Source organism: Alosa pseudoharengus, unplaced genomic scaffold (assembly GCF_046254945.1).
Source record: "Alosa pseudoharengus isolate Yale_2024_CS ecotype anadromous, Long Island Sound unplaced genomic scaffold, YU_APseudo_1.1 YU_APseudo_1.1_scf_24, whole genome shotgun sequence".
NCBI lineage: Eukaryota > Metazoa > Chordata > Actinopteri > Clupeiformes > Clupeidae > Alosa > Alosa pseudoharengus.
In genome coordinates, this window is record NW_027468689.1 from 2,526,612 (window position 1) to 2,538,961 (window position 12,350).

General features: G+C 46.1%; 1 protein-coding gene across 1 annotated transcript; it reads left to right on the top strand.

Moving 5' to 3' along the window:
- Window positions 1-1,509: 1,509 nt before the first annotated feature.
- On the top strand, window positions 1,510-10,327 carry cyp27c1 (cytochrome P450, family 27, subfamily C, polypeptide 1). The gene is made up of 9 exons (XM_076302486.1): window positions 1,510-2,006; window positions 3,021-3,211; window positions 3,569-3,768; window positions 5,714-5,923; window positions 6,332-6,495; window positions 7,970-8,133; window positions 8,822-8,900; window positions 9,356-9,559; window positions 9,789-10,327. Exons 1-9 carry the CDS (start codon window positions 1,713-1,715, stop codon window positions 9,903-9,905), a joined length of 1,623 nt encoding a protein of 540 aa, XP_076158601.1. The 5' UTR covers window positions 1,510-1,712; the 3' UTR covers window positions 9,906-10,327.
- Window positions 10,328-12,350: the final 2,023 nt, after the last annotated feature.

Consider the following 12,350-nt stretch of genomic DNA (forward strand, 5'->3'; position numbering starts at 1 on the left):
AAGGGTCTGAATACTTATGTAAATGGAATATTTCAGACTTTTATTTTTTTTATAAATTTACAAAACACTCCAAACACCTGATTTTTTGTGGGGTGTTGGTGTATTGTGTGTAGATTGATGAGAAAAAAACCCGAATTGAATCCATTTCAAGATGAGTCTGAATGTGGAAAACTTGAAAGGGTCTGAATACTACGAATTCAGTAAAATACTTGTACTGAATACTGTATTATTCTTCCATGTTGTGGATTGTTGTGGAAAAAATATGGCAACATTCCTCAAAAGGCTCGCTATTGCCCTGTGGTACACTTGAATAATTCAAGCACGTTTTTCTACCTGGATTGCTTTTTCCTCACACACACAAAAGCCTGCTTCTTGAGAAAGCCTACAGTATTAACTAACATGAGTTGTGTTGAAGTGAATTGGCCAGAGTTCTGTGAAATGTAAGGAGCCATTCTTTCAGCGGAGCACAGGTCTGAGGAGCTCAAGATCATTAATCTGGCCTGAGGCACAGGGGGCGGCATGGAGGAAAATGAAAATACATTTTCAAAACTACCAAATACAATCTTTATTTTAAGGAACATTCAAACATTCAAAGGAAAAATAAAAACAAAGTGAAACGAAATAATACAAACTTTCTCTCTCTCACTCACTCTCTCTACACACACACACACTGTACTGTATATGGAAATGTAACTGGGAATTATTATCTGATTTATCTTTACTCAATCAAACCGAACTGCAATTTTATTGATATTACTTGAAATATTAAATTAAATAACATGACTTATCATTGTTTTCAAAAATGGATTTATAGCGTTTTGAAACTCTTCATATATATATATATATATATAATTTCAATAAAAAAAAGTTAATGGATGAAATATATGGAACTTTCAAAGAAAGAACAAAATACATAAAAGAGAGAGAACTATATAATTAAAAGAGAAATTATGAAATTGAGTGCCAGATTGCTAAATAATAGACATATGAACAGAGAAATGTTCTAAAAATGGCTGCACTTGGGCACATCTAAGACTTTCAATTTGTTCTGAGCTGACCTGCGACCGTGGAGCCCAACTTATGAATTCAGGGTCTAAACTATCCATGATTTGTTAGCAACACTTTAAAGTCTATTCTGTACAGTGCTGAAGGAACTGGAAATGCAATGTAAAGATTTCAGTAGCCTACTGTGGTGTGGTGTAATGTGCTGTTCTCCATGTATTGAATATAACTAACAGTAAGTATGAAAGGTTAAAAAACAAACAGTATAGGGCCAAGATAACCCTTAATAATTTTAGCCTCTATGGCATTGGCATTGAGTTGCGATGAAAGTTGGATAAGCGGTTTATAGCAAAACAATTACGAAAGAGAAAGAGGGCCTTTGGTAACATAACAAAAATCTCACCTTATAGCCCCGCCCCGTCTGTTCGAAGCGCGCCGGGCCCCTGTTATTCCGTCCAGTCTCCACCCCCTGTCCTGAGCCCCCTAGAATCATTTAAAAGACGCCTCTCAGCCCTCTCTCAAACAAGCAGCACTCCTCCAGGCATCGAGCAGTGGAAGAGCGCAACTGAGCAAACGCAGCTGAGCAAATTCGTTTGAATTTGAATAACTTGAGAGCAACTTCTTTGTCATCTACAGGCTACAACTACGACTTCAGTTTGTCGTTCATTTTCTTTTCTCGCGTTAAAGCAACCAAGAGAATAGCATTCACCATGTCTCTCCACAGCAACATCCTGCGCGTTGGATGCAAAGCCCTCCTGGCTGATGCGGTGGCCTCGCCGTTTCTGCTGAGGACCAACTCACTCCACAAGACCGCCACCAGCGGCTCATTGCGCGTCGCCGCGGACCACGGCGTCGACAACTTGGTGCCGCCGGCAATGGAGGTGGGAGACGTAGAGAAGGGAGCTAGAGTGAAGTCCTTAAAGGAGATGCCGGGACCCAGCGCCATCGGTAATCTGATTGAGTTCTTCTATCGGGACGGCTTCTCTAGGATCCACGAAATCCAGGTGAGTTTGACCTTTCAGTGTTTACTTTTCTTAATTAGGTTTATTTTATAATTAGCGCTAATTCCTCTCGTGAGCAGGCTGTCACACAGTAAATCTGTCTGTCAACTTTTCAATAGCTTTTTAATATCGCTAGTAGGCCTACAGCATATTAGCCGCCTCTACGAAAACCTTCAAACTTGCTTAAGGCTGGACGCTGACCCAGCACTTAAAGGCTACAGGCTTTTGCAACGCTCTATCGACTGGTGCCTAACTACACGTGAGAGGCGTGCCAACAACACCCTCACCCCTGCCCCACAGCTGGTCGAAGAAAATGTCACCGAAATTGATTCCATTTCCTTTCACAACAACCTGAAGTGTGTATGTCAGCAATGTTAAACAGCACAATAGAATATTTAGTATCTTGTGCGTTACAATGAATTGAGAATAATATGACAAGAAATGGATGATTTGGTCTGAATGAGACAGATGTTTGAATCAGACTGTGTCTGTATTTTTTTGCCATGACTTCACTCTCTTCCCACACTTTCTGTTGGAAGCATTTCCAATGACACATTCACACCAGGAAGTGTCTCTTCCCTTACTGTGGAAGCACAGTCGCCCCGTCTGTCAGTTTATGAAGGGAGTCCCAGATTCATAACAGAGGGCTGCTCCAGTAGCACCTAATGTAAAAGCTATTTGCGTTAGAAGCTTACTTCACCCTTTGTCCTCCATGTGTAAAGGCAATAAAGTTTGCCTTGTGTTTCCCCAGCCTTTCAGGGGGCTAATCTATTGTAAGAAGTTGTACACACACTCCTTTTAATCCTCTAAATGATCCGGTCATAAGGCGTGTAATCCAGTTAAAGCAAGTGTGTTTTTAAGAACAAAGATTCACCAAAGCCTTATGATCCCGGATCAGAAGCAGTGTACGGGCAGATATGCTGGAGAAGTCGGAGCTGTTTTGAGGCTAACTCTAACTGAGGCGGGTGTGTGTGTGTGTGTGTGTGTGTGTGTTTTTCCTTCTTCTCCGATGCACAGATGGAGCACTCACAGAAGTTTGGGAAGATCTTCAAGTCGCGCTTCGGTCCGCAGCTGGTGGTGTCGATTGCAGACCGCGAGCTGGTGGCTCAGGTGTTGCGTGCGGAGGCGGCCGCCCCTCAGAGAGCCAACATGGAGTCCTGGAAGGAGTACCGCGACATGCGTGGACGCTCCACGGGTCTGATCTCAGCGTACGTCACACACAGATGCACAGCCACAATACACACATAGACACACACACACACTCACACACACACCTCAGCTCTCACCTTACACATTGCTGGGCTTTAACATTTTAATGTGTGTGATTTTAGCGCATGCACACACACACACACACACACACACACACACACACACACACACACACACACACTTCTCAGCTCTCACACTCAGCAGCATCGCTGGGCTTTGACATATTAATATGTGTGCATGTGTGTGTGCATGTGTGTGTGGATGTGTGTGTGCATGTAAAGATCTGATGACCCAAACTGGCTTGTCCATCTGGCCTAGCTGTAAGCGTACCTTTGCGTTCCCCTTGGCGTTCACAGGGAGGGTGATGATTGGCTGAAGATGCGCAGCGTGCTCCGGCAGCTGATCATGCGTCCCCGCGACGTGGCCGCCTTCTCGGACGACGTCAACAGCGTGGTGGTGGACCTGGTCAAGCGCATCAAGTACCTGAGGAACGAGCAGCCGGACAAGCACACCGTGCTCAACATCAACGACATGTACTTCAAATACGCCATGGAGGGTACGCAGAGATCAGGGCCATGCAACACACACACACATACACATGCACACATGCACACACACATGCACACACACGCACACATGCATGCACACACACATGCACACACACGCACACATGCATGCACACACACATGCACACACACACACACACACATGCACACACACACACACACATGCACACACACACACACACATGCACACACACACACGTACACATACACACACACATGCACACACACACACACATGCACACAGACACACACAGACACACACACACACACAGACACACATGCACACACATAAAATGTCCTTGTTAAGACACAGACTTCTTACAGTGTCACAGGGTCATCACAGGAGTGCAGATTCACATATAGACTGTGTTCTGAGAGTATTTATTGTAATTATGACTATGACTATTATGTGTATAGAGATTTATGACCTGAAAGTCTGGCAGATAAGGGATATGCAGACAGAATCCAATACAAAAACAACTCCTTTCCTGCACGCTTTGTGTCTTGTCCGTTTCTTATCAGAGGGAGAGTCCTTCGAGCCTGCTGTGATATTATGGATTCTCTGAATGAATAATGTGAGGCTAAGGAGATTGGAAAAGATCTATCGCAGGGCATTTGGGTGCTAACCCAGAGAAAGGAGGTTTTGTTAGTTAGACCACTTTGCAAAGTGGCTGCTTTGCACTAATGCACTTATTCTGCCATTTAGTAAGTGGCCTCACCTCCTCTATGGTTCTCATGCCCTGGAAACGGTTAGCAACGTGAGAATGTGAGCGTAAAGCCATAATCTTCCTCCAACCTACTAAGAAATGGCATATAAAACAAAAGCAATGGCTAACACAGTCAGGGGTACTTTGAGTTGAGTTGAGTTCCCCACTTGATCTTTGCTCATATTTGACACTTGATCTTTGCTCATATTTGATCCGCACCACAGACACTCCACTAACTGCTGTGGGCCTGTTCTGGGCCTGATCCGCACCACAAGCGCTCCACTAACGACTGATCCGGGCCTGTTCTGTTCGACTGATCCGGGCCTGTACACAGACACACATGCACACACATAAAATGTCCTTGTTAAGACACAGACTTCTTACAGTGTCACAGGGTCATCACAGGAGTGCAGATTCACATATAGACTGTGTTCTGAGAGTATTTATTGTAATTATGACTATGACTATTATGTGTATAGAGATTTATGACCTGAAAGTCTGGCAGATAAGGGATATGCAGACAGAATCCAATACAAAAACAACTCCTTTCCTGCACGCTTTGTGTCTTGTCCGTTTCTTATCAGAGGGAGAGTCCTTCGAGCCTGCTGTGATATTATGGATTCTCTGAATGAATAATGTGAGGCTAAGGAGATTGGAAAAGATCTATCGCAGGGCATTTGGGTGCTAACCCAGAGAAAGGAGGTTTTGTTAGTTAGACCACTTTGCAAAGTGGCTGCTTTGCACTAATGCACTTATTCTGCCATTTAGTAAGTGGCCTCACCTCCTCTATGGTTCTCATGCCCTGGAAACGGTTAGCAACGTGAGAATGTGAGCGTAAAGCCATAATCTTCCTCCAACCTACTAAGAAATGGCATATAAAACAAAAGCAATGGCTAACACAGTCAGGGGTACTTTGAGTTGAGTTGAGTTCCCCACTTGATCTTTGCTCATATTTGACACTTGATCTTTGCTCATATTTGATCCGCACCACAGACACTCCACTAACTGCTGTGGGCCTGTTCTGGGCCTGATCCGCACCACAAGCGCTCCACTAACGACTGATCCGGGCCTGTTCTGGGCCTGATCCGCACCACAGACGCTCCACTAACGACTGATCCGGGCCTGTTCTGGGCCTGATCCGCACCACAAGCGCTCCACTAACGACTGTGGGCCTGTTCTGGGCCTGATCCGCACCACAAGCGCTCCACTAACGACTGTCCCTCCACAGGCATGGCGTCCATTCTGTACGAGACACGCCTGGGCTGCCTGCAGGACAGCGTCCCCAAGACCAGCCAGGAGTACATCGCTGCTCTCAACCTCATGTTCAGCTCTTTCAAGACCACCATGTATGCGGGCGCCATTCCCAAATGGCTCCGCCCCCTCATTCCCAAGCCCTGGGAGGAATTCTGCAGCTCCTGGGACGGCCTCTTCAAATTCAGTGAGTGACGGGAAAAGGAGGTCTTGGGGAGGGGGTGGGGTTTAAGCCTTATACCTCCCTTAATTGTTTATAATCTTTTATCCATTACTATTGATCAGTGTAGTCTGTGTGGAAAAACTGTGGCACAACTCCTGTCGCTTTTGAAAGTGCTATACATGCAGGTCAACCTGTAACATGTAGGTCGCCATGACTTGACCTTGCAGCAGTACTTGGCTGAACATTCTGAAGTTCCTAATTAGTAAGATTAGATTAGATTAGATTAGATTAGAAGAACTGATGCTGCTGCTCCTGCTCCCTCTCTGTCTCTGCGGGAGCGGGCGGCGGTTCAGATGGTCAGGGTCAGGGTCAAGGGTCAAGAGCGGTCTCTCGGAGCGCTCATGTCCTGTGTCCGCTTGGTTGTGTGTTCAGGCCAGATGCACGTGGATAAGAAGCTGGCGCAGATCAGGAACACCGTGGCTCGCGGCGAGCCCATCAAGGGAGGCCTTCTCACACACATGCTCGTCACCATGGAGATGAACAAGGAGGAGATCATCGCCAACATGACTGAGATGCTGTTGGCTGGAGTGGACACGGTGAGTGTGTGTGTGCGTGTGTGTGTGTGAGTGTGTTGGACACGGTGAGTGTGTGTGTGCGTGTGTGTGTGAGTGTGTTGAGAGACCAAGACAGAAGCAAAGACAAAGGTCGAAGGGCGGTAACAAGAAACGGTCCATGCAAAGTGAAAATAAAGTGTGTGTGTGTGTGTGTGTGTGTGTGTGTGTGTGAAGGAGAGAGGTGTAAGATGATAACGAGGCTTGGCTGTACGCCCGGTGAACTCCTCTCAGGCGGTCATATGACGGCGGGGGGGCTTTTGTTCGCTCCTGTGGGGGGGCGGGCTGTTTCTGTCACCCTCCGCTGACCCCGTCGGTCCTGACACCTATCCCATCAGCCCTCAGCCCCAGCTGTTCCCAGCCTAGCGATGGAAACATACAAGAAGGGTTCACAAAGGGCATGTTCAAGATGAGAAATGGAGGACAGAGAGAGTGAGAGAAAGAGAGAGAGAGGGAGAGAAAGAGAGAGAGGGAGAGAAAGGGACAGAATATAGAATGTTGAAAAAGCAGAAGAGGCGAAGAAGGTAGAAGAAGGGCAAGTCCAAAGATGGAAAGACAAGAAAGGGTGTGTGTGTGTGTGTGGAGACTTAGAGGGGCCTAGCTGAGAGTGACAAGAACAAGTGAAAGAGGAGTCGGGTGAGTGGTGTGTGTGTGTGTGTGTGTGTGTGTGTGTGTGTGTGTGTGTGTGTGTGTGTGTGTGTGTGTGTGTGTGTGTGTGTGTGTGTGTGTGTGTGTGGAGACTTAGAGGGGCCTAGCTGAGAGGGGGGGAAAGGGGGGAGTAGAGAGAACAAGTGAAAGAGGAGTCTGGTGAGTGGTGTGTGTGTGTGTGTGTGTGTGTGTGTGTGTGTGTGTGTGGGTGTGTGTGTGTGTTCTTGTTCCTGTAGGGTGTCTGGGTACAGGCAGGATTTGGTTGCTTTTCAAAGCAAAGATGTGTTACTATGGGCTACGCTGCATTTGAGCATGTGTTACATAACCAGCTCTTTCTCTGGGGGTAAAGCCCCTTTGGGAAAAGTACTCCTAAAGCTTCCTGTTTATGTAAATCTCTCTCCTGATATCTATTGGCATTTGTGTGTTTGGAAGTTCCTCATTCTCTCAAACTCAAGTTCAAATGAAAATCTCTTGTATGAACTCTGTAGTAAACATGTCCCCTCCCTCTGCCCCTCCTCCTCCTCCTCCTCCTCCTCCTCCTCCTCCTCCTCCTCCTCCTCCCTCTGCCTCCCCTTCTCCTCCTCCTCCTCCTCCTCCTCCTCCTCCCTCTGCCTCCCCTTCTCCTCCTCCCTCTGCCCCTCCTCCCTCTGCCCCTCCTCCTCCTCCTCCTCCCTCTGCCTCCCCTCCTCCTCCTCCCTCTGCCCCTCCTCCTCCTCCTCCTCCTCCTCCTCCTCCTCCTCCCTCTGCCCCTCCTCCTCCTCCTCCTCCTCCTCCTTCTGCCTCTCCTCCCCTCCTCCTTCACTCCCTCCAGACCTCCTTCACGTTGTCGTGGGCGACGTACTTGCTGGCGCGGCACCCTCAGATCCAGCAGCAGATCTACGAGGAGGTGACGCAGACCCTGGAAGGCAGGGCGCCCACAGCTAACGACGTCTCCAACCTGCCCCTCATCCGTGGCCTGGTCAAGGAGACCCTCAGGTACCTGACCCATCCGCAGCTTTGACTACAGGACGATTACAACAACAACATCAACAACAACACGTTACATTTATGTAGCGCTTTTCAACAACAACAACAACAACACAGTACATTTATGTAGCGCTTTTCTCGACACTCAAAGCGCTTCACAGGGAAGGGGGGACCTCACTAACCACCACCAATGTGTAGCACCCACCTGGGTGATGCACGGCAGCCATTACACACAACACGACATAAACACATTCACAAAGCAACAGACAAACAAATAAGCAAAATAATAAAGTAAGAAACAAACAAACAATAGTTTAGTTTTTGGAGCTCCGTTATTGGTTTAGTATCTAAAGTAGAGCTTGTCAGCAGTAATGGGGCCTGATTTCATAAAAGTCACCTGAGAAAGTTGCCACCTAGAGAACTGGAGCCTGAGGGTGTGCCCAGTGGCCAGTCCAGTAAAGGTCAACGTCTCTGTCCTTGAACGGGTCATTCAGACAGGGTGTGAGATAGCCGATGAATCATAGCTGGTTTGCATGAGTTTGTCTATCTGCACCTCCAAACTCATTCTCAATTTCCCTCTCTTCACCCCCCCTCTCTCTCTTTCTCTCTTTCTCTCTCTCTATCTCTCTTCATCCCCCCTCTCTCTCTTTCTCTCTCTCTCTCTCTCTCTCTCTTTATCTTGGGCTTTGTCCATCAGACTTTTCCCTGTTCTTCCTGGAAACGGACGCATCACACAGGACGATCTAATCGTGGGCGGATACTTCTTACCCAAAGGGGTGAGTGTGTGTGTGTGTGTGTGTGTGTGTGTGTGTGTGTGTGTACACACGTGTGTGTGCGCATGTTGGAGTGCTATGAAGATTTTCCTGAATACCCCACCCCCTTCCTTAATCTACAACATGTGCTGTCAACCCCTCCACCATCCACTTTCCCACACACACACACACACACACACACACGCGCGCACGCGCACACGCAAAACGGACAAAGGACCCACCTTTGTCTCCTGTTAAATCTCCCCTCCTCCCTCTCTCTCCTCTCCTCATCTGCCCTCCTCCTTCTCTCTCCTCTCCTCATCTGCCCTCTCTTTCTCTCGCTGACCCCCACCCCTGGCCCCCTACCCTCTTCACATCAGATCAGTTCATTTCCATTGGCACAGGCCTGCCAAAGCAGCCTTTGTGAGAAAGCCAAGGAGTCAAAGCTCAACTCTTGTGTTTTGTCTTTTGTTCCTCAGACTCAGCTCGCCCTGTGCCACTTTTCCACTTCCATGAGCGAGGAAAACTTCCCTGGGGCCGAGGAGTTCCGCCCTGACCGTTGGATCCGGAAAGATCAGTCCGATCGAGTGGATAACTTCGGCTCCATCCCCTTCGGGTACGGAATCCGTAGCTGCGTCGGAAGGAGGATAGCCGAACTGGAGATGCACCTTGCTCTCACTCAAGTAGGTTGCCGTTCATACTTATTGTGTGTGTGTGTTTGTGTGTGCCGTCACTTATCTACATATGTTGATGTCCTCTGAGATGTAAAGAAAACTTGCATTAAAACAGTGGCTGAGTTGCTCTTATCTGCCCCTATGTGTGAGAGCCTGTGAAGAGAGGCAGGACTGGAGCACAGTGGTGTGAAAAGACTTTGAATACAGCTGAGATAATCCTGACATCTGTCTCTTGCAGATCCTCCAGAACTTCAGCATCGAGGTTTCACCCGTCACCGACGACATCAAGGCCAAGACCCATGGCCTTCTCTGCCCAGGTAGCCCCATCAACCTGAAGTTTGTGGACAGAGTGTAAACCATAATACTGTCCTCTTTTTATATATATATTTATATATATCTCTATACGACAGAGTGTACTTTGACCAAGTGTGTGAAAAGCCCAAGTACTCGAAGTTTCTGAGCCACTGAACATTGTTTTGTTTTTTTATCAATTCAAGTTTGTTCAGACACATCTGGCCAGTCTAGATAGATAGATACTTTATTGATCCACAAGGGGAAATTCAGGACAGTCTATACTGTCACATTAGGAACGTTTGGGTAACGTTACTGTGGCCAGTCTATACTGTCACATTAGGAACGTTTGGGTACTGTGGCTTTCCTGCACTTAGCTGCTGTTAAACTGTAATCACTAGTTAAGTAAGGAGAGATATGATAACTCCAGGTCCATGATTGCATAATGGACAGGATACAATGTGTTGTGTCATCAAGGTCATAGTGCAAAGTAGCGGTGCGGTGGGGGTGGGGGGGGTGAGGGGTCATTTCAGAGATACATCATGTAGTCTGATGTCTTGTGCTGTGGCCATGAACTGTAGAATTTAAGGCATTTACTGGCCTTAATGCCCTACAGTCACTCTGCTGGTCAATGTTTCTGTATGTAAAAATTTATTTTAGACCAAATAGCCACTGAGGCAAACTTAAGTATTTTAGAATGTCTTTTCAATCGACAATTCTGATTAACACTCTCCTGTAAAGTAAAAACAGTAGTTTTTTTTTTATAACAGATATAAAATAGGTTTTGTGTTGAAATGCTTTGGTACAATTGCCTATCTATCTAATTCCACATGCCTACTACATTCTTAGAATGCGCCACCTAGTGGCCAGAATCTCCTCATATTTCACATTGTAAACAACTACTACTGTTTGTGCATTTTTTATACTGCACGTGTGATCGTACATGATCCTTTGATGTTTGAGATATTTAGAGATATTTAGTTCTCAATTGTATTTGTTCTATAGTTATATTGTGTCAATGCCCTTAATACGTTACATCAAAGAGGGGAGATGTGGAGTTGGCAATGTATTTGTTGAATAAGAGATGGTTATGTTGGAGCTAGCCTGCTGCAAAGGAATTTAGGCATGTTGTTGGCTAGGTGGTAGCCTTATTTGAATGTGCTTCCAATTAAGGTTACACTGTTATGCTATGGGACTAAACAGTCCGAAAGTGTCAAGGCCTCTTGGTGTAACCAATTTAATTTATTTTTCCTGTAATACTATACACCTTTCTGCCTTACCTGTATACCTTATTTTATTCTACTGAAGCTTTTACCTGCATAGATGGATGTGTGGAAAATGTGTCTGGTTAAATTAACTATCCTTTTAAACCTCATGAATGATTGTATAATGTGCAAATGGACTGTAAAAGTGTTTATAATAATGTAACCACATGCTTTTTAACAGTGTATACCTATGCAATGCACTTACTGTATTCTGTGATGAAATTGTGTAATAAACAGGGTGCTCTCTAATTGCCAATACTTGCAGTTTTACTGTCATTCTTTGAGCTTCTCGCCATGGAGACCTACAGGTTGCACTACACAAGCCCCTCACCCGCACGACTGTTGATTCTGACAGGTCAGGGCAGAGGTGTTAGGTGAGTAGGCTGGCTGCATAACAACGTCAGATGAAGTAGCCTATACCAATTAGGAAAATGACAGCACAGAAGTAGCCTATACCAATTAGGAAAATGACAGCACAGAAGAAGCCTATACCAATTAGGAAAATGACAGCACAGAAGTAGCCTATACCAATTAGGAAAATGACAGCACAGAAGCCAGTCAAAGTACCCACCAATAGATGACATCGACAGACTTTGGGAATCGTTTCAGATTTGCAAAATAATTCGGTTTTACTTCCTGAGGAGGCTGCGGTCATCCAATGTCTGCAGTAAGCTCCTCTGGACGTTTTACCAGTCTGTCATTGCCAGTGTCCTCTTTTATGCTGTGGAGGCAGCATTAAGAAGAGGGATGCTGGGTGACTGAACAGGCTGGCAAGGATAGCTGACTCTGTTGTTGGCATTGAGCAGGAGTCACTCAACTGCAGAGAAACGGACCATAAAACAGATTGTTGGTGATCATGGACAGTCATGACTGCCACCCACTACACAGCACGTTCAATAAACAGAGAAGCATGTTCAGTGGCAGACTTCTATCACTGTCATGCTCAACAGGTTGAGGAGGTCCTTTGTCCCCAGGGCCATCCAACTTTTCAATGCCACACAAAAGGTGAGGGGACAAATCGACTTTTTAGTATGAGCCTGTCTCTCTCAGCCCCTACCATCATAATTTTGTCTGCTGTCCACCTGACTGTTTCACAGGCTTTATAAGCCCTCCTACAATCTGGACTGGGGTCATAACATATACATATTAGAACGTATTCTCTGTTTTATATCATTCTTAAAGTATATTATTTTTCTTCTTTGTTAAGATATTCCAATATGTGTACATTCTTGTCTTTTCAGTCA